Raw genomic sequence first — 23544 nt, forward strand, 5'->3', positions numbered from 1 at the left:
TTAGACAGAGCTGGCTCTTCGGCTTTGAAACGGAGATGAGCACCGCCCCCTAGAGTCAAGAATGACTAGCATGTGAGAGGAACTTTTATTTAATTTCATTAAGAGATTTCTTCACACACACCCCTCTATCTGAGGTCACAAAAGATAAAGATTGCAAAATCCCCCAGGGAGCTAAGCTGCATTTCCTCCCTACCAGACCAGGTATGTTTTCTAGTAATCTCTAGGGAGGCTAATTTTCCATGTTTTCTAGGAATAACGAAGACTTCTCTATAAAACCAACCACTTCTAAACTATGATATGTGGTCACCTTCAATTCCTAGATTAAGCTACATTGTTTACCGAGTTGGTAATTCCTTGATTGGGATATTGCTCATTGCTTATCTGGGTTTTAATTGCTTGGCTAGGAAGTATTGTGGTCTTTTAGCTTTTGGATTGTCTCTTTTGAATGTCTATGGAGATTCTCAACCATGTCATCCAGGTCATGGTTGTCCCAAAGAGGCTTTTTCAAGAGGCTTTCTGGTTTTTCTTTGAAGAAGTTTCTTTTTTGAATGGTATAGAACATAAAATAATAGGGCTGGAAGAGATCTCAAAAATCTTCTAGTTCAACCCCCCTGCTCAAGGCATGAGACATGCTATCCTAGTCAAATGGTTGTCCAGTCTTTTTTTTTTTTAAACTCCATTATTCCATTAATTGTTCTGTCAGAAAATTTCTCCTTCTAAGTTAGATCTCTAACAAGCACCCACCCATTACTTCTTGTCCTGCCCTCTGGTTGTTTGGAGAGTAAGTCAGTCCCCTCTTCGTGACATCCCGTTAAGTACTGGAAGACAGCTACCGGTATCATGTCCCTCCCCAATACTTCTCTTCCATAAGCTACAGACACATCTAGCTCTCTCAACCAGTCATCATAGGATTTAACCTCCAGATCCTTTAACATCTTTGTTCTTTTCTATACTTTCTGGAATTTCAGCATCTTTTTTGATTTGACCAGTATTCTATCTGTGGCCTCACAAGTGCGGTATAAAGCAGTATTATCACTTGTGAACTTGTATGTATGTTTGATTTTATATGTATATGTTGTTTAGTTCTACGTGCCTGTTGATGGCTAATTTGTCCAAGTGCTAGGCTTTTCAGAATTCTCTAGCATTTTTGGACTTAGCTTTGTCCAAAAGTGGGACCTCTCTTCATTCAAGAGCATTCAGTTCTGGTTGGATTTTCATATAGGGCAGGGATCGGCAACCTTAAGCACTCAAAGAGCCACAAAGGTCCTAACCAGAAGCCCCCCATTCAATTGTGGAGCCAACCGGAAGTCCGGTTCCCCCACCATAGAGCCTCCTCCTAGTGCAGCATACTTTTTCCTCTACCTGAACTGAAAGCCCTATCAATTGGGGAGCCAACCAGCAACAGGGAGCAGCAGCAGAGGGATGAAAGAGCCACATGCGGCTCCAGAGCCACGGGTTGCTGACCCCTGATATAGGGGAACAGCTATCTTTAGGCAAGGGGGATGACGGACTTCTGTTATGCGTCTGTGACAAGTAACTCTGCTACATAATGTACAGGTAAATCATCAACTTATGACAATTGAGGCCAAAAATTATGTTGTTAAGTGAAACATTTGTTAAGTTGTGAGTTTTGCCATTCTTTGACTTTCCTTGCCATCGTTGTTAAGTGAATCACTGCAGTTGATAAGTTAGTAACCTGGTTGTTAAGTGAATCTGGCTTGCACATTGACTTTGCTTGTCAAAGAGTTGCAAAAAGTGATTACATGACCGTGGGACACAGTAATGGTCTAAGTATGAACCAGTTACCAAGCTTCTGAATTTTGATCACGGGATAGTTCAAGGGTCGTAACTGTGAAAAACGTTCGAAGTCCCCTTTTTCAGTAGTTGTAACTTTGAACGGTTACTAAATGAACTGTTGTAACTGTCGAGGACTACCTGTATAGCCTTATTTCAGCCATGGTGACTGATCCAAATCCAAATGTACACGTTGAAACCTAAAAATGTTTAAGTGAACATTATAGAAATTGGGCAGGTAGGGGGCTTTTGACTGAATAAAATCACATTAATTATTGAAGAACAAGAGAATTAACTCTCCAGAGTTACAATACGTACTCATGGCAATTGTTCTCCCTCTGGAAACAGGCGATAGATCACAAGCTGAGCTCTTATGGGCTGTCATCGGTATTCTTAATGTCCCTCCGCTTTGACAAAGCAAAGCAAGTGGTAATTGATAGAATGAAGGACATGGAGTTCCAAGAACTAAATAGATTGCCTCTCCACAATAGGGACAGAATGCCAGGGAGGACAGATGACTTTTATGTAGGCTTTCTCCTCCAAGACTCAAATTCGGCTACTACGCGGGCAGTGGCAAAATTCTGTGTTGCTGCAATGTCCACAAGAAAAAAACTGGTTACAGAATTATAGATGTCAACTGGTGCCAATTTTTTGGAGATATCTATAACAATTATTGGAAAAATACATTTACTCACATACATATCGGCTCTCCGCTCATGTAAATTAGGGAGTGACCCTAACGGTTTGAGATTATGTATTTTCATAACAGGGATGTTATTATTCATGATTAATGTCAGTATTGTTTTTAATTTATTGTATGTCTATTGCTGGTCGATGACCGTAATAAAGTTTTATTCATTCATGGCAATTGTTAGATGTTGTAAGATGTTCCTTTCATTAAAATGAAGTAACTTTTGGGGCACAGTATTCTATTAACAGAACTGCTAAAATAGCTCAACATGAACAACTTGTTAGAAATGGTTCACTCCATAATTAGCGTTAGTGGCCTGCAACGAAACATAGCAACGTTTCATTCTTAAAACAAAATTGCTTTACATTAGGCTTGAAAATTAAAATACTGGATAGGAGTACAATGTCTTTTCTGGGGCATATGCCCCGTTTAACTCAAAAGAACCTACTTCTGAACAGGTATGTCTAGTACTGTAAAATACGGTATTATGCTGCTGATAATATTTTAGGCTAATTTGTTCTTTTGTCCCAGGGCTGATTCATACGGAATATGGGATATTTATCTTTAATAAAATAAATGGAAAAATGATATTGTAGATATAAAACAATAATGAAAGAAATATACTTGTGTTTAAATCGAGGATTCTTGCAGAAACTGAGTAATGAATCATAAAAGTAAAAATAATATGAAAGATATTTGGAAGAGCATTGAAAACTCATTAGCTATATTATTTATTTGTTCATTCTCTTTTTATTTCGCTCTTTAGCCAAAATTGGGATTTCCAATACTAACATTATACTGAAATACTTGTAAATAAAAAAAACACCTGTTAATGGACAGATTTAAGAGAATATATGTAATCGGCTTTGTGTATGAGAATGACATTCAAAGTCCGTTGCTTCTATAAATAAAAGCAAATACTAGGAAATCTGTGAGGTAGAAAGTTCATCATACGCATGAAGTAAGCTCAGATGACAAACTCATGTCAAGGGTGAGGGCACTATCTAAATAAGTTCTGTTTTGCTTTTTAAGTACCAATATGAACACAAATAATACACATTTGGCTGGATGGTTATGTTTATTTCTGTCATAGAATTTAATGCTATGCTTCCAGACAACTGTACATGTTATCTATTATGCATTAAAAGTTTGATGAAATTGCGCCATCCTGAGGCTCAGTTGCTTTTTATGCTGATGGGAACTCTGAAATGCTTATTATTCTGGGACAGATGAGAACATTCACACAACCACAATCAAGCAGTTTCGTGTATCTGAAGATGACACAGAAGGTCTCTTTCGTTACCAAACCTCATCAAACACTCGGTGCACTTGTGAGGCAGTTCAGCCGAATGCCTGAAGTCCAAGTGACTTCTGAGGTCTCCAATCTGTCCGGTCGAATATTCGCAATATTGACACAAATAAATGCCTTCCATCAGGTGACTGTTTAAGTGTTTGCAATATTCCAACATGCCTGAGAAGCCTTTCCCACAGTCATCGCAAACATGAGGGAATATTTTGGTGTGCTCTATCGCCACGTGGCGATTGACATTGGTGTGAAGCCTGCTGCGGAAGCCGCACACTTGACACACAAAGAAGTTCTTGCACTTGTCAAAGCTGATTTTGTTGACCAGGCTGTAATGGCCCTGGGGCAGCCTGCTGTTATAGCTGTCGCTCAGCTCTATCAGCCGGCCTGCGTGCTCATTTACCACATGGCTGTGCAAGTCCTCGGGGTCGCTTGTCTCGTGCTCGCAGAACTGGCACAGGTAGAGCTCATCGCAGCTGTGCTCCTGGAAATGGAGGTATAACTCGCTACTGGAAGAGAACTGAACGTCACACTGCTCACACCAGTAAAGATGGTCGCTGAAATGCGTGTCTGCTATATGCTGGCTCAGGTTTTCAATCATCACTGTTTTGTAGTCGCAGTATTTGCAAACGTAGGGGTCCTCCTCATGGAGTTTCAAGTGTTCAATGAGCACCTTTTTGGAAGAGAAGGTTTCCTTGCACACGCGACAGATGTTTCCCTCAGGGCAGGTTTTATGCTTGAGAACCACGTGCTGCTTCAGGTCAGAGAAGTATTTGCTGTTAAACGTGCACCGTTCACACTTGTACAAACCGCTGCTGTTTGCCCGAAGCAGGGGCCATTTGGGGGGAATGGCGACGTTCGAAGGAGGAGGATTTTTGTCAAGCCCCTTGCAACTTCCAACCGGGATTTCCTCTGCCTCTTCTGCTTCAAGCTTCTCGGGGGAAACGGTCTGAGTTTCAATGTCGTGGACCTCTACAGCCTGGATTTCAGTAGTGGAGATCTCTACAGTTTGAATGTCCAAAGGTTTCTCCTCTTCTGTTAAACTGTCACTGAAGACGGGGGACTCGCACGAATCTTTAAAAACTCCGTTACTGTTGTTTTTATCTGCAAAAGGAGTCAAGACCAAACTTACAAAGAATGGACTCTATTATATTTTTATATTTCAATTTACTGAGTAATTTTTTTTTCATCAAAACAATCACCACCACCAGGGAACAGATTTTAATTCTTTTCCTGAGAAAAAGAAAAAACTGCCCGATCTCCCTAAGAATAAATAGTGAGGGATTCTGAATGCTATGATAGAAAATAAAAGCAAACTTGCAATATCATTATTTTTGTTGGAACACTACCACTGCAATTCTTTGCGTATTTATTTTGTCAGTTCTGCTGAACTCATCTGAACTGCAGCTGGATAAATCTTAAAGAGGCGTATATTCTTATTCCACTCTTTCGTTAAGAAGCTGAAGATTGCTTGCTTATATTCTATACATTCTTGTATACAACTCCCACATGCTATGGGAACAAGACCAGTAGCAAAGGATTCTGATTTACACTCCCAAACATCTGGAGGGTATGAGATGATCTACCTTTGTTCTAATGACTACAATGCATAGGCTCTTAGGCTCCAAAATGTTTACTATTCAGAAAGGGGCTTTATTACTTGACATCTATTTCCTCCCCCCCCTTCTCATTTTGGCACTATTAAGAATAGGGAGAGTAAATAGGAACCGACACAATTGCCTTTCCCTTACCTTTTTTCTTAGGGTCCATCAAATGTGTCCCCGGAACATTAGATTGGATCCCACTCCACTGAGATGTCCCAGCATACACCTGGCTGCCATCCTCATCAGTATCTATACTAGGCGTCGTGTTATGAAATCGACCTGTGGAGAAAAAAAATTATTCTATTTAATTTAATCAATTTATATAGGCACCCACTCAGCACACAACTCAGGGTATTCCAGTGTTAGCCTCCTAATTCAGTTAATACTTTTTCAGTAGCTCTACAACATGCAATTCAGAGCTTGTTTCATACCTTGTTACAAGACTCTTAACAAATAATTTGGATTCCTCCTACCTGAGTACACTGTAGTAAAAATTTTAAAAAGGTAAAATTATTTCTCTGTACGGACAGAATAACTACAGACATTGAGAAAGTCTACAAAATTATGCCTGCTTCTCATAAACTTGTATGTGTTGTCCTTGTCCATGTTTATTATGTCGTGTGGTATGTGATGATATAACATGACCAAATGTTTTAAAACATTACTGTTCCCTTAAATATTTAAATGTCCAATGCATATTTTAACATACCAATCTGAACTGATTATTTGAAATCGTATCTACTCGGAGGCAGAAGTTCTTTCAAAAATAATAGTAATCCTGCCAAATGTTTCTGAAGTCACCTATATCAGTAATAGGTAGTTGTCTATAAAAATGGATTTGCCAGCTGTTGCCTTGTGCAAACATGACACATCATGATGGCACAGGTACCCTTAATTAACTCCAAGTTTTAATTCCATTTTTTATGTGTGTATGTTTAAAAGTCATTTAACACCTATCTAGATCCAGTCGGGTTTCAGGCCTGGACACAGCACGGAAACGGCATTGGTCGCGTTGGTTGATGATCTCTGGAGGGCTCGGGACAGGGGTTGTTCCTCTGTTCTGGTCCTGTTAGACCTCTCAGCGGCTTTTGATACCATCGACCATGGTATCATGCTGCACCGGTTGGAAGAGTTGGGGATGGGGGGCACCGTATTACGGTGGTTCTCCTCCTTTCTCTCCGACCGGTCGCAGTTCGTGTTGGCAGGGGGGCAGAGGTCGACCTCAAGGCCTCTTATATGTGGAGTGCCTCAGGGGTCGGTCCTCTCGCCCCTCCTGTTCAACATTTATGTGAAGCCGCTGGGCGAGATCATCCGTGGCTTTGGGGTGAGATACCACCAGTACGCTGATGACACCCAGCTGTACATCTCCACCCCAGGCCACCCCAAAGATGCCCTTAAAGTGATGTCCAGTGCCTGGAGGCTGTGCGGATCTGGATGGGGAGGAACAGGCTCAGGCTCAACCCTTCCAAGACTGAGTGGCTGTGGCTCCCGGCATCCCGATATAGTCAGTTGACTCCATCACTGACTATTGGGGGCGAGTCGTTGGCCCCCACAGAGAGGGCTCGCAATCTGGGAGTCCTCCTGGATAGGCAGCTGTCCTTGGAGGAACATCTGACGGCTGTAACCAGGGGGACCTTTTGTCAGGTTTGCCTGATCTGCCAGTTGCAGCCCTTTCTTGATCGGGATTCCCTGTGCACAGTCACTCATGCCCTCGTCACCTCTCGCCTTGACTACTGCAACGCTCTCTACATGGGGCTCCCCTTGAGGAGCACCCGGAGGCTCCAACTGGTCCAGAATGCAGCAGCGCGGGTAGTGACGGGAGCAGCCTGGCGCTCCCATGTAACACCGCTCCTGCGCGAGCTGCACTGGCTCCCAGTGGTCTTCCAGGTGCGCTTCAAGGTGTTGGTTATCACCTTTAAAGCGCTCCATGGCATAGGGCCTAGCTATCTTCGAGACCGCTTGCTGCCACCGACGATCTCCCATCGACCCGTGCGCTCCCACAGAGAGGGCCTCCTCGGGGTGCCATCAGCCAAACAGTGCAGGCTGGTGACCCCCAGGGAGAGGGCCTTCTCTGTGGGGGCACCTACCCTCTGGAATCAATTGCCTCCAGAGATAAGGAGAATCCAAGACCTCGGTGCCTTCCGCCGTGCCCTTAAAACCTTCCTTTTCCAGCAAGCCGGGCTGGCCTAATTTTTTTTTAAAGTGTTTTTAACTGTTTTGTTTATTGTTTTTAATTAATGGGGCCAAATTTATATATGTATATTTTAACTGTATTTTAATATTTGTACTTGATGTTTTTACTTGGCTGTTCACCGCCCTGAGTCCTCAGGGAGAAGGGCGGTATACAAATTCAAAATAAAATAAAATAAAATAAAAATAAAAACATATTTTCATAATCACTCTACATTTCATGCCTTTTCATTTTATCATAAATTTTAAACGTCAAACATGCAGTAAACTTTTCTTTTTCACTTGCATATATAAAAATCTCTTCTGCAGATTCTATTCAACATAAAGCCACAGTACACCAACCACAATTCTGCATATCAACATCTCTTGTAACCTTTTGATAAAAATTTGGGTGAACAATCCTAAGCATATAACAAACTAATGTCCTTGTAGATTTTGCATTCCCTTTTTATCTTTTCCTTGGTACAAAATAATTGTCAAGCACAAATGCACACAAATATTAAACAGAGTAGACATATCAAAAGCATTCTTTTTCATCCAGTTACACCATCTACTTCTGCAGTCTTACAATTTTTAACACATTCTGATAGCATTTATAACTATCTTTTCATAAAATTTTTGGTTGGTTCCTTGAACATAGTCCATAAAATAGGATATTGTGTAGAATACTATTAAAATCTTTCAGAATATGTACAAGGATACAGGCAACCTACTCAAAAATATACCTGCGAATGAATTTGCAAAATGCAAATCTTTACCTCGGTTATCAGGAACTTTTGTGTCTAGCTGTTTCATGGAACAGACACTGTAACAATGGTCAGAAAATATGCCACTATTATCTATGTATTTTGGAATTCCTGAAGAATCTAAGACAGAAGAAAAGACAAAAGCATGAGCTTAAAATATCTGATAGAATATATTTCTTGACATCTGCATCAATTTTCTTGTGGCTAAATTATTTGATGTTATAGAGAATATAGTGCAATTCTTAATAGGTTTCTTTAAAAATAAGTGGCATTTATTCCCAGTTAAGTGTTACAGAACTGTAGACTAAGAAAGGAATATATAAACGCACAAAAATTGGACAGTGGTCTATGATTCTAATAAACTTCAACTAACATAAAACCAGTAAGTGGCCGGTTACAGATGTGAGAGAAGAAGAATTCTTTCTCTTCTCTTGATCCCCTCTACCAGGTATTATTATATTTCTGGAAGAAACAGATAAGTAATAACAATACTTAGTATTGAAGCTAAATACAAAACAAAAATGGGATTTGTACTCCTGTAGACAAAATTGTATTTTTGAATCCACAGTTCTATTTCTCATGCAGATCTAACTCCAGATCTAAAATTCAATTTTTCTGATAGTAGATGATATAGCCTATCAGAACAAAAATTTGAAAGCCTGAAAGTTTCCTCTCCTTATACCCAAGGTAATCAAGATGGGCCAATCTTGATTTTCTTTCTTACCTTCTCCTGCCCTTCTTAATTGCAAAAATTATTCAGTGCTATCTGTCTGTCTCTACCCAGAGCATATAGAGACACTTTCCTGTTTTCTCTTTCGTGCCTCTCTTTAACTAATCTCTTAGCACCTATCAATCCTATCCAGAAGTCTCAGATTCCTTGCATTTTCCTCTTCTTTGCCAGGTTCTCATCCCAACTTCAGTCTCTTGGTTTCCTCCTGGGTCAGAAAACCACTACTATTTCTTTACCAATTCTTCTGCTAGTCTCTAAACCTGATGGCCCTTTATTACACAGTGGCTTGTCCTTTGATTCATTTTCTTTTGGGGGGTAATAATCTATGGCTGCTCTCGTCTTCATTTAAGCAAAGAAAGGTAGCTGTTCTCTGAGGTCATTCCAAAGTACTCACAGGTAATTGCTTTTTTAAAAAAATAAGACAGGACCCAGGGGGCATCACTATCCTCTCCATAAAGAATTATATCAGGACTGAAAGGCTCTGTTTGCCAAAGTATGTTTTACAATTTTTTTAAATGATGGGAGAATTGGTGTTGTGTGGAAATATGTTAGACTATATGTGGTTGTGTACTTTATTTTTTTCCTTTTTCCAAATCTCAGCGTATAATAAAGAACATAAACCATAGGGATAGCAACTTACAAATAAAGTGTATAGGAACTGGGTTAAATTTAGAGATTGGGCTAGATGATCTCCAAGATACCTTCAGCCTTTACATTCTAGGATACAGACATCAACATTTCTACTGCAACCAGTTACTCTGTCCTGTACTTATACAACGTAACAATAAATTATAGACAGTCTACACAGAATTTTAAGAATTCGGTTTTTAGTTAACCAATCTCATCTCAAAAATCTAGCTTTTGGAAAGTTTACTAGATACATTTGGAAGGACATGCAATTTACGGTAACTGAAATGGGTAAATATAGCTACATTTGATTTACCTGAGTAGCGTGAAGGATGCAGAGTCTTCCTTTTCCTTTTCTTTGGATGCTCATTCATTTTGCTTTAGTCTGAAATAACTGCAGGCAGCAATCAAAGTCAAACATTTCAGTTAATGCACTACTGGTCAATTTACAGTTATAAAGAGTAAAGAGAAGCATAGATGGAATCCTCAAATGAGAAACCCACTCCATTAACCAACACAATCAGTCTATCTGCTAAAACACTCACAAAGTGCACCTTCAGGCAGGTTCAGTTAGAATACAGGCCCAGATCTCCCAAGTACAATTGTCCTTAATTTGGGGCACCAAAAATACAGTTCTGCTGAGAATTTTGCAGCTGCAATTCAACCGACTGGGAAGCCGGTTGGAGGTGGCAGTGCCAACCGATCCCTGGATGTTTTTTATGAGAATGTCTTAATAAATCTATGCTACCAATTATTTAACAGCAGCAGCAACAATAATAACACAAATTACCTAGAATTGAGCTTACTCCTAGTTTTCTTGGCAATGATATGGAGTAACTTGCCACTGCTTCCTTTTGGATGAATTTCAGAAGTTTCCCAATCTATCTAGCTCTGGAATGCCCTGGAAGTCTTGTATTTAAACACAAGTAATCCTTGAGCTATGACAGTTCACTTAGTGACCATTCGAAGTTATGCATTAACCCCGCAAGTATTTATGACATAGTCCTGAAATTACAAATGTTGCAGCACCACGGCAGTCGTTCACCCTTACGTATGACCGCAGAGGCACTGCAACGTTCATCCTGCCTATTTCTCCCGCCGTGCTCCCCACAATCACTTCCCCTTCCCAGTCTGCGTTCATTTAATGACAGTGGCTTAATGGTTGTTCACTGAATAACAGCCACAAAAAAAGGTAGTAAAAATCAAGTTGGTCATGCGACAGACCCATTTTACAACAGTGATGGGCAGGCTCCATTGTAGTCATAATTCGAGGACTAAAGAGCAAATGGAGCTTTGATCACACTTTTCCTGGCAACTCCTTGTTGCCAAAACAGATACTCAAACATATCTTTAAGTATTATTATTATTATTATTATTATTATTATTATTATTATTATTATTATTATTAATCAAATTTCTATATCGCCCTACTCCCGAAGGACTCAGGGCGGTGAACAGCCAAGATAAAATACAGATAATACAAATATTTAAAAAAAAATATTCCAATTTAGATACAAGAATGTTCTCTGTACTTTGCTTTCTTGTCTGTCAGAGCAGCCACTGTATAATTATTTCACTGATGGAAGGTAGTATCACTTTAGATTGGCCGTATTATTTAATAAATGATTTATAGAGGGTTTTTTTAAGGATAGGAATTGTGTGTTATTAAATGTAGATACCCAAAGGCCTGAGGCATTAGAAATGCCATTCAATAATTTCTCAAATAAAAGAAGTTCACAAATGCATTTCAATTTAATGTTACCACACAGCCACAGGAGCCTCAGGTCAGAAATGTTCTTGCTAATTAAAATATCCGTTAAAGATTGCATAACAAAATAGCCTTTCTCTCTATATAGATAAGTCCAAAAGTATGATGAAAAAGATATGACAGAGTGATTCTTTTCTGTCAGTTTCAATGCATAATTCATGAGAGTGTGATCCTCATAAGGCAGAACCCAGCTAGACAGTTTTCAATTCTCACCAGGCAATTTATTTTAGTGTTGTGTATAAAATAAATTGTTCTTGATTTGATATCACTTTTAAACAAAAGCTGGACCCTTCCAGTGCAAATCTGGTAAATTCAGTAAACCTGCTGAGAAGGTTCAGACATTCGAAGTCATTTATATAGGACACTGATTCCTGGAGCTCTCTAAACAAAATGACAGATAACCTGTTTAAATGTGGCTTGAGGCTGCATATGTGGCTTAGAAAACTACAGCCTAAAGCATGCACCTGGAATAAACGCATAATCAGAAACAAAAGGATCCATTCTTTTCAGGTAAACTAGCGAGACACTATTTAAGAGATGTGAGTGAAAAAGGATTATGAAGTTATTTCTCAGTAATTTTTTTTTTAAAAAAAACATGTAATGCCCCTCTATCCACACTACAAAATGTTAAATGAAAGAGAACACTATGCTAAAAATTTCCCAAACTGAATGGAAGTACACTTGTGATGGTATTTTATCTACAAGTGGAATTTAAAACCCAGCAGGAATAAACAGTAGATCTCTGTCTTGGTTCTCTATTGTTGAAGAAACTCCCTTTTCAAGAGGCTTTAGATTATTGACAAGCTTTTGATAGTTAGCTGAAATCTGTCATTATCACCAATGCAACTCCCTGTTCGGAGGACGGAACAACAAAGCTTTCATTGTGATGTAAAGTTAAGCTCTGTAGTTTAGGGGCCAATGGGAATAAAAGGTCAGCCTTTTCTTGAAATTGGAAGGAGTGTATTCATTGTAGTTTTTGTGAACTTCTGTGTGGGTTTACCAAAATGTAAGCATCTTCTCTTAAGAATTATACAACTTTTGGCTTTCACTGGTTTTTGAATAACTCATTTTTCCCCTCCTCTTTGATGTTCAAGAATAATATTGTGGGCAGAATGAAATGATCAGAAAGAAAATCTGTCCGAGCATTTCCCTCTAACTATAATGAATCCTTTGTAATATGAATTTTTTCAGGTTAGATTTTAAATTAACCATTTGCATCTCCAAATCTGCAAAATAAAAATATGAAAGAGCGTTCAAGTTGCTAAATAGAATTTTTTTAAAAAAATGTTTTTATTCAAAAAATTAAAATTCAAAATAAAAAATCTAAAAGAGGAAGAAAAAAATCAACAAAAACAAAAAACAAAACTAGACAAGAACATTAAAAAAATGAAGTGAAAAGGACAAAAAAAACAAAGACGCACTTGAGCACTGACAAATCTATTGCAATAGGTCCCCCCTTGCAAAACAGGTCCAAAATTTATAAATCTCTACATCTCTATCACAAATCACCCCAGTCATTATTGCTAATCTGTCCAGGATCAAATACTGTACCCTCATCTGGCTCTTAATAATGAAACCTTTCCTTAGGTTTTCAATTGGGAACTTTCCCAATAACTACTTCTCATTTCCATAGATCCTAAGTCTCTGTTATAAATATCTCTGCAACAGCCATATTTGAAAAATTCTCCTTAAAAACACATTCTGCTCGCCAAGGAAGTCCAGTCCATTGTTCATCAATTCCATTATCTCAGAATTTCTTGCATTCATATTCCTTCCAATCTCTTCTGGCATATCTATATTTTTCAAACCAAGAGCTTTCTTCTTCACATCTGACAGCAACAGATCAGATTCCAATTCATCAAGTTGCAAATCAAATCCTCTATGCCTCAGCCAGAGTCATTTTGAAAGATGATACCATTGTTATTTCCTGCTTTTGGATATGGTTTTGACTGTGGTTCACAGCCATTGTTGATCGAGCAAATTTTTTGCTTATATTTTCAAATAAAACTGCTGGAGAGCATTCTTTTTTCAAATGCTTCCCATAAAATTATCTTGCCTTTTAGAGACATTTGAGTAACACACTGTTCTTTCCAAGGACATGAGAAACAGATAAGTCGTAAACCAGCATCCACAAATGAAAGTTGATAAGGTTTTTTTCCCCAGAATCAAAAATGACTAAAGGGGAATTTTCCCATCAAAAGTTGGAAAACAAATAACAATGCCTTATTAAAGAGCTAGAAAGAGCAAAACTTGTAATATAATCCTGTATAAATGTAAAATGTATAGGATGACTTTCACTGCCAGAAAATATACTTTCATGGCAGATCTCCTTATGGCTAAAATGAAAATGGTTTGGATAATAATAAACAGTGAAAGAACAGGAAAAAAAAGTTGCAGAAATCCAGCAACGGATTATAAAATAGGTCAGCAGTCAACTAGTTGTAAATCAAAAGGTAGTAAAGCTTCAAAATGTACAATTAAAACCCAGGTATACTTAAACAAAACGAACAGCTAAGAGAAAAGATGCTAAGAGACCCAATCTTCTGATTGCTCCTCACCAAGAATTGCAGTCTTCAAGATCCCCCCTTCTCTGTAGATATATGGTGAAGGTCATGTTGGGTCTTTCTTAGTCTCCCTTTCCAAAAAACAGGGAGGCGAGCCACCAAATAACCAACTTTGGCAGCAAAATCAGCTGTTCATCAGTGAGAGAGAAAAAAGTCACCCACTTCCCGCCATCTTGGGAGAAGTCCACTAAATAGAATTTCTGATTATTAAAAAAAGAAATAACATCAAAAGGATTGAGAACTACAAACTGTCAAAAATAGGGATGTTATTTAACTCCCATTATGCATATTATGCAACTCATTATGCATATTATGCATTATTATGCATATTATGCAACTCCAATATTTGTATAAACATGGACAAATAATTCTTTTAATAGAAAAGAATATTTGTAGTTCAGGGTTGAACTGTGGAGTCCTTGATGCTCTCTAAGCTTGATTGTTTGCTTGAAAACATTTCATTACCAACTAGGTATCATCATCAGTGCTAGTGAGTGTGGGATTTGTTCCCTGTTTGTATTATAATAGCTTGCTTTGCCAGTCTTGGTGGTGGGTGTGATTTTCTCCTTGGTAGCTCCTTGATTTAGGGTATTGTTTTCTGCTTGATTGTCTGATGTTGACCAGACAAACAATCCCATTTTAATTTTCAGTCTGGAAATTGTATATAATTTGTAGATATGGACAAAGACTTCATAAAGAGCCCCCATGTGGACTCAAACACAAATCTCAAAATAAATAAAGGGTTACAGTAGTGTTTATTAAGCCAAGGATCCCCAACTCCCAGTCGGTGGACTGACACTGGTCTGCAGCATGCCAGAAATGGGGCCATGCAAACAAGAGAAGCCCCATCCGCAGGCACCATGCAAAACCATGCCCCCTTTGGTCCACAGAAAAACCTCTCTCCACAGAACTGGTCTCTGGTGCCCAAAAGGTTGGGGGCCGCTCTTATTAAACAATATGTTCTAGTGGACTCCCTCCAAAGAATATTGAGAGAAATCCCATCCACACATATTTATACATCTCAGAAAGATGGTAGAGACTAATGCATAAAAACACATTATGTACAGTAAGTGTACATTTTCATAGGTATTGGATCTATGTTACTACAAGTAATGGACCTCAGGCTACTTTCTGTCCTGTTTTCCTTTAGAAACTAAAAAGAGGGACAATAAAGCAATAAAATAGGGCAGGAAACATTTCCCATAAATAAAGAGGTGATTTGGGAATGCCAGATACAAATTGCTGAGCACATTGTAAGCCGCCCTGAGTCTTCGGAGAAGGGCGGCATATAAATCAAATTAAAAAAAAAAAAAAACATTTCCCATTGCAAATCTAAGGGATTATTCTAAAAATTTATCAAACTATAGCCTTATATATCAATATCATTTAATCAGTTCTTCTCATCTAAGAACTAATTTTCCCAAACTCAACGTGGTGTTCACAGATCTGCGCATTCAAACTAATTTGGCTTTTTGATTTGTGATTGGCATGCTATTATGGCAGTTATTTTGTAATTGGACAACACGTCCCTCCAACATAAACATAAAGTAAAAGAGTTATCTATCACTAAATTCAAGGTTGAAATTTACAAATGTATCTATGTATGTGTGTCATTATAATGTATTTCCTAAGAAGCTGAATTTATCTTAAGAAATCTTAAAGGGTTTCTAATTCCTGGTTCACAAAATAGAAATGTTCCCAAGGCACTGAAATGTCTTGAAAGAAATTCACTAAAAACAATACCCTGAACTGTGCAGGATGCAAGGCAATCTTCAAAAAGATCAAGGGTAATCTATGTGCAGGCAGATGTTTTTCAAAGGGAAAATTATGCTTAGTTAAGCCCGTTAAGCCCCCCATAAGAGCTATGAGAACGGTCAATGACAAAAGTCCTTGAGGTTTCTATCTTCTAAGCCTGCCACCAAGTCACTAGGTGGCAAACCTTTTATTGGTGTAATGGAGATCTGTGTACAATGAAACTAGCAGAGGTGTTAAATAGGCTAAGAAGGGATTGGCTCCCTCATGAATCTTTGAACTACATTCTATGATGTAGCTGGGGTTTAAAGAAGCTGTAGTCATAATGCCATCAAGCTATTTAGACATGTGTTTTCAAGATATGGGGGAGGAGGGGAACCTGGACATTCTAAAAACTATATACTGCTAAATTTCTCATGTCTGTTTCGTCATTTGTAACCTTCAATTGAGCCAAAAGATGCACTATAGGGGAACAGTTTTTGAATTGCGAACCTCAAATGGGCTAACTTTTAAAGAATGCATCCAAAATCCAGGACCCGGGACTCCTCTGGAATTGAAATTTGGCAAGGTGGTAGCCAGGACTGCCAAGTCCATCTGCAGTCATGTGATTGGCATTTTCAATTCTCCCTGCCAGCTTTCCTTAACGTAAGTCAACTGGGAACCTGGCAGGAAGTTCCCTGCACCACCACTGCATTTTTGCCCACCCAGGGGGTATTTTGTTTCTCTGTTTAGGCAAAGAAATGTCTTTGAAACAATGATCCAATGGGTCGAGATTATCTTGACTATATCAATGGTAAATATTAGGATGAGAAAAAGCACTTGGGAATGGGAAGAAGCATGGCTGCTCATGCTTTTCTCACTTTCAGATATTGCCTGCAAAGTTTCCAATTTATCTTCTTAAATGCACTGCTCAAGTTTTTAGACCTTGGATGCTGATCTCCTCAAAAACAGAGAGAACTATTGCACAGGAAGAGAGCACAGACATACCACACTCAAGTATGCATCTCTGCTTCCAAATGAATAACCTTCGGCCGAGTTCAAAAATTTCTGTGTTTGCCAAAGGCAATTCCCCTCACAGCAAGATCTCAGGGATCACCCTGGTCTGTCAAATTTCACTAATTTGGGTGGTGGGTTGGATTATATATCAGGCTATATGGATCAGCTGGAAGTCAGACAGGAAACCTACATTTAAAAATACCCAAGTCATATCGAGTGAAACTTCAATTTCTTTTCCTTTTATGCCAACAGAAGTGTGTGTGTGTATGTACCATCTGATCTGTAAATGATGCAGGAATACTGTATAAAAGTGGTGCAGATGAGCTGACCCTTACATAAAACATAACAATGAAGAAATAAACATAACAATAAATGTTCTTCAAAGAGGTGGATTGAATTTTGGTTTGTTTTCATCTAGTGCAGTGGTTCTCAACCTGTGGGTAGCGGCCCCTTTGGGGGTCAAACGACCCTTTCACAGGGGTCGCCTAAGACCATCGGAAAACACATATTTTCAATGGTTTTAGGAATAATTTTATGGTTGGGGGCCACCACAACATGAGGAACTGTATTAAAGGGTCGTGGCATTAGGAAGGTTCAGAACTACTGATCTAGTGGGACCCAGGAAGCATGCCTTTTCCATAGCAGACCTGCTGTGGAACACCCTTCCCCCTTGAGAACTAGCAAGCTTTCATCCCCAAATACATACATTACATACATACATACATACCTCTGGGATTCCATAGCTCAGACATTTCCAATCCATGGCCCATGGGCTGCATGTGGCCCTGGACAGCTAGGAATGTGGCCCCACAATCTTGTAAACTTTGAATATTATATAATAGCTATATACATTAACTATATTATATATTTTATATGTGTCCCAAGAAAATTCCTCTTTACTCAATGTGGCCTAGGCAAGGTGAAAGTTTGAGCACCCATGACATACCGTAGATGAATCTGATGTACATGATGGATTGGGTGCTTGGTTTTTCATGATATATTTCTTGGTATTTTATTGTTTTTGATTTTATCCATTGTAGTTAGCTACCCCAGGTTGTGGGTACTGTACTGCAAAATGGGCAGTCATATAAATATTTTAAATTAAATGAATAGCTATAAATAAAGGTTGTGTGCTTTGATCCAAAATCCAACCTTTTCTTTCAAAAATTCTCAGGTAGAAGAGAAGAATGGAGTTATTTTAGAACAGAGGAAGGAATCAATCTTCCCTATCAATACACTTATATCAGATATATACGCTGACTGGATTCACACAATGTGCTTAAACTGGTTACATTTTTCTGGATTCCCATATTACAATGAATCGTAAGGTAATGAAAGGGGGCCTTGGTTTATACATCATATTAAAACAATACTCTTCCCACCCTGCAATAAAACTAAGTTTCACTGATATTCACATATAATCACTGTCTTTAACTAATTTATGGACCGCAGAAAAAAATAGCCATGCAGAATCTGGGGAGGAAGGTGGTGTTCTAAGTGGAGAACAGATTTCAAATATTTCTTCAAATAAAACCTTTAGAACAAGGAAGAATGAAATGTCCTGGTCTGCCATTCTATGCTTTACTTGTTTCCCATTTTAAAAGATTTGATGTGTTACAAAGATGGTTTCTTTGAAAGGGGAAAGTTTGAACTGGCACCACACATTTTTACAACACCAAGGTGTTACCATCATCTTCCTCTGGTGAGGTATACCTCTGTCTTTACCCAAGACAGAGAGGAAAGGCAGTGGAAGGGGCACCCATTTTTGCAGACTTATTTCAAAGACAAGAGAAATCTGAGGGATCTACTAACAATCCGCAGAAATCTCCTTTCAGGGGAATTTTCCTAATTAGGAGAAGTGCAAGAAGGGAAACGCAATTAAACCCCTCCTATTTTAATTTATTATTTTTTTAAAAAAAAGTCCCCTTTTTTTGCAAGCTTAAGTTATCATTAAAAAAAGAATTGGCTGAAATGGTATATATGTATTAAATTATATTGTATCTTATCCTTTAACTATTGTATTTTACCCTACTCTTATTTTAAATTGTTTGTATAAGATTTTATTGGCGATATGTGTTTGCACCTTGTGCTGTGATACGGCCTATAGGCTAATCAAAGCTATCATTTTAATCTGTATTTTATTCCAATTCCATTTTAAATCGTGTTTTATTCCAATTTCATTTTAAATTGTGTTTTATCCATTTCCATTTTAAACTGTTTTTATCAGATTTTAGCATAATAACTTGTGTCTGGAACTCTGCACTTTGATATGGCCCAAGGGCTAAGTAAAAGTAGAGGAAAGTATATAGGTCCCAACCCTTACAGAGGAGATGATGCAAAGAAAATCATACACCATTCAGGAGCATTTTCGAATTGGGAGAAGCGCAAGAAGGGAAAGCAGTTAAACCCCTCGCATTTTATTTATTTATTTATTTTAAAAAACCCTTTTATTAGCAAGATTAAGTTATCATAAAAAATAATAATAATCGGCAGAAACGACAAGAGATATATCCCAACCCTTGCAGAGGAGATGATGCAAAAGAAAATCATACACCATTCATACACGATTCCCTTAACTGTGTTAATGTCTTAACAACTGCACTTAATCACTTAACACCTGTGGCAAGAAAGGTCGTAAAACAGGGCAAAAATTTAACAACTGTCTTGCTTAGCCACAGAAATTTTGGTTTCGTTTGTGATTGTTAATCCAGGATTACCTGTATAATCTACACACAAATTAGGGTCTCTATATTGTTGGATTATTTATGATCAGAGGGTCGTATTGAGAAAAGCGCAAGAAGGGAACGCAGTTAAACCCCTCATTTTAATTTTTTTTTTAAAAGCCCCCCCCTTTTTTTAAGCAAGCGTAAATTATCATAAAAAATAATAACAATTGGGAGAAACGATTAAGAGATATATCCCAACCGTTTGCAGGGGAGATGATGATGCAAAGAAGATCAGACATACCCCATATTCTTATAGGAAGGATGAATTATTTAAACCCCACTTTTTAAAAAAAAAAAAAAAAATCTCCTGCAAATCCAGCCCCCTCCATCAACACCCCCCCCCCAAAAAAAAACCCGGTCTGGTTTCTGCTCGGATTGCATAGTTAGTTATTTCGGGCCCGAGATTCCCTTTATGGGGAATGGGAACGGGATTCTGACGATGGGAATCCGAGGCCACCCAATGCCTGGCGAGCGGGCGGGAAGAAGAAGAAGAGGCTTCCCATTAAACAACGCGGGGTTGCTCCCCCGGCGGCGCAACGGTTCGCACGGGTTGCCGTTTAACCTTGGGAGACACCATCGCCACGATCCCGATCGCACAGGGTTCGCCGCCCTCTTTCTGCCGAGCCCGATGAGGCATGGCTTTCCCGCCCCCCCTCCTCCCACTCCCCACAAAGACCCTCCCCCGGGAAAGCGGTTGGGCTCTCCGCAAGATGAGTCGGCGTTCCGAGCCTCCTGGGAACGGGAAATCCGCCGGCCCGGCCTTGAGGCGGTTGCTCCTCAGCGCACACGAGCGGGAAAGGAGAGAAGAAAGAGAGAGAGAGAGAAAGAGAGAGGCGCGGCTAGACTCACCTCAAAGAGAAGGCCGCAAGCGTCGCCCTCACGCGCCGCCGGAACGCGGGAGAGACCCTGCGGGGAGCGCGCGTGGAACCTGGCGAGCGCGAGGGACGGCTGACCCCGCCCCTGCCGCCCGCCCCTTCCCCGCCTCCTCTGGGAAAGGAGGGCGCGCGCCAATACGCAGGCGCGCTGCCTTCCCTCTCTTTTCGCCAGGTCTCCTCGGGCGTGAGGTTAACAGAATAAAACAAGGCCTGAGAAGGGACCTTGTAGGTCATCTAGTCCAGGGGTGGGCAAATGCGGCTCTTTTACAACCTGTGGACTTCAACTCCCAGAATTCCTGAGACAGCTGTCTCAGGAATTCTGGGAGTTGAAGTCCACAGGTTGTAAAAGAGCCGCATTTGCCCACCCCTGATTTCTAGTCCACCTCCCCGCCCAAGCAGGAGACCCTGCCTTCACCATTTCTGACAGATGGCAGTCCAGTCTCTTCTTGAAAGCCTCCAGTGATGAAGTGTCCTCCATTCCTCTACCTCTAGAATACCTTATGCCAGTGGTTCTCAACCTTCCTAATGCCGTGACCCTTTAATACATGTTGTGGTGACCCTCAACCATAAAATTATTCCTAAGACCATTGAAAATATGTGTTTTCTGATGGTCTTAGGCGACCCCTGTGAAAGGGTCGTTTGACTCCCAAAGGGATCGCGACCCACAGGTTGAGAACCACTGCCTTATGCCCCCAGGCTTCAAATTTTGGGCTTAGACAACTTAGAACTACGCCGACTTCGGTCCAACCTAAGCATAATACATAAAATTATCTGCCACAATGTCCTTCCTGTCAATGACTATTTCAGCTTCAGCCACAACAATACACGAGCAAATAATAGATACAAACTTAAAGTGAACTGCCCCAGTCCCCTAATCGATTTTGTTGCTCTTCTCTGCACTTTTTCTAGAGTCTCAACATCTTTTTTTATAGTGTGGTGACCAAAACTGGATGTGGTATTCTAGGTGTGGTCTTACTAAGGCTTTATAGAGTGGTATTAATATCTCACATGCTCCTGATTGAATCCCTCTGTTTGGGGTTGCCTTGATGTTGGCTTAAGCGTGGCTCTGGGGAAGGAGCCCGTGTCTTCTGAGATGTAGAGCGTTACCCGAGACTTTGGGCATCAAAAACAGCAAGGGGTGGCCGTGCAACTCTTAAGGGGATCTGAATACAGATCTACGGCAGTTTCCATTAACCAATTTCACCCAGCAGGACAGAAGGAGTATGGATGCTTTTGAACTTTGGCGTTGGAGAAAATTCTGAAGACATCATGGACAATCAAGAAGACAAACAATGGATTATCAAACAAATCGATCCAGAGACCTTATTCAAGACCAAAATGCCTAGGCTCGAATTATATACTTCTTCAGACACATTATGTAAAAACCTACCGTATGTGTAGAGAAGGCTTATAGAATAAAAGTTGTTGGAAGGGACCGTGGAGGTCTTCTAGTCCAACCCCCTGCTCAAGCAGGACTGTGGTTGTGTTCCATGGTTCTGTTTAGACCTGGAAAGGTTCTAGTTGACCTTTTGCGGTGTCCTTCAACCTCATGAACCTGGAAGTTGAGTTGGGTTATCCAGTTTGCTAATTTCTTTCTCTGTTCTTTCTCTCTCCTGCAGATTCCTCTGGTCATGAGCAACCATTAGTTCCGGAAAAACCAATCGTTCTGAAGTTAGTCCAGGGGTGGGTTCAAAATTTTTTACTATCAGTTCTGTGGGCGTGGCTTATTTTGTAGCATGGCTTATTTTGTGGGCGTGGCTTGATGGTCATGTGACAATTATTTAGGATTTAGCAGTGGTACTGGTCTACCAGGCTGTACCGATCTACCCATTTATTTTTGCAGGCACTGATCTACTCATGTATTTTTGCAGGCACCGGTCTACTCATGTATTTTTGCAGGCACCGATCTACTCATGTATTTTTGCAGGCACTGATCTACTCATGTATTTTTGCAGGCACCGGTCTACTCATTTGTTTTCTTTTAACACTGATCAGCTGTAGGGCGACCCTTTGAAGCCCCGCGGCAAGAGTTTAAACAGTTTTTTTCCCTCTAGCCATCATCTGGGACTCAGGAGGCAGCAATAGATTGGGGGTGGGGCCAAATAAAAGGTAAGAATAACACGGAGGGTGGGTGGAGGGTCAGAGGGGTCGGGGGGCAGAACCAGTTCAGTGACATCATATCGTCACCGCTACCGGCTTGGCGGAACCGGGAGGAACCGGGAGGAACCCACCATTGAATTAGTCCCACGATAAGGTGGCCGAGAAAGTGAGGAGTAAAACTTAGCCATGTCTGCATCATCCCTATAGTGGATGCAACAGTTATGGACTTTGTCATCTGCAGAACCTTGGAAGAAAACCATTGAAACCATTGAACTAAATACCGGTAGCTTGGGAGAAATGGACCAATTTGCTTTAAGTAGCTCTTATAAATTTGAAATCATAACAGTGCACTTCATAGGTAAGTGATGGCGAACCTTTTACTCACCGAGGGCTGAACAGGTAGGCACTGTGCGTGTGCTATCCGTGTTAACATGCTCCTGCCCGTGCACTGTGCGCACAATCACACCATCTGTGCATGCGTGTGGCTTTTGCGCGGTTCCCCTGTGCGCTGCATGCACAATCACACCAACTGCACATGCATGTGGTTTTCACATGCACAAGGCACACACGCAAACACCGTCTATGCATTCATGCGCTATCTGCAAGTATTCTCGTGCACATGCGCAAATGTGGGTGTATGCGCAAATGTGGGTGCATGCACAGGAGAGCTCCAAAAATCGGCTGGGTCCCCTGAATTGTACACATGCGCACTGGAGGCCCAAACACCAGCTGGAGTGTGTGCACATGCACAGCTGCAGTTGAGTTGGGCGACAGCACGCGTGCCCGGAAAAATGGCTCTTCGTGACAACTCAAGCACGCATGCCATAGATTCGCCATCATGGTCATAGGTGGAGGAGATGTTAATATTTGTTATTATTGGTGGTGATGATGTATAACTTGATATTTTGAACATTTTTGACCTATAAATTAAGCTGGTGATGAGTCCAGTTAGCAAAGAGCCTTGGTGGGGCAACAGACTAAAGTGCTTTTAAGTAGCACCAGCTGCCTGCAATTACTGCAAGTTCAAATCTCACCAGGCTCAAGGTTGACTCAGCCTTCCATCCTTTCTAAGGTAGGT

At 40.2% G+C, this 23544-nt stretch overlaps 1 protein-coding gene across 2 annotated transcripts; it reads right to left on the minus strand.

Moving 5' to 3' along the window:
• Positions 1-3544: 3544 nt before the first annotated feature.
• ZNF639 (zinc finger protein 639) lies at positions 3545-20655 on the minus strand. Of its 2 annotated transcripts, XM_034438935.3 has the most exons (5): positions 20341-20655; positions 10002-10079; positions 8341-8448; positions 5540-5671; positions 3545-4892 (listed from the first exon to the last, which is right to left on the minus strand). In XM_034438935.3, exons 2-5 carry the CDS (start codon positions 10057-10059, stop codon positions 3739-3741), a joined length of 1452 nt encoding a protein of 483 aa, XP_034294826.2. In that variant the 5' UTR covers positions 10060-10079; positions 20341-20655; the 3' UTR covers positions 3545-3738. The 2 variants fall into 2 exon arrangements, with proteins under 2 accessions (XP_034294826.2, XP_087728621.1); XM_087872495.1 differs by lacking the exon at positions 20341-20655 and having other exon boundaries at positions 10002-10197.
• Between the last annotated feature and the right edge of the window lie 2889 nt (positions 20656-23544).

The sequence above is a fragment of the Pantherophis guttatus genome, chromosome 6 (genome assembly GCF_059756535.1).
Source record: "Pantherophis guttatus breed Tessera chromosome 6, ASM5975653v1, whole genome shotgun sequence".
Taxonomy (NCBI): domain Eukaryota; kingdom Metazoa; phylum Chordata; class Lepidosauria; order Squamata; family Colubridae; genus Pantherophis; species Pantherophis guttatus.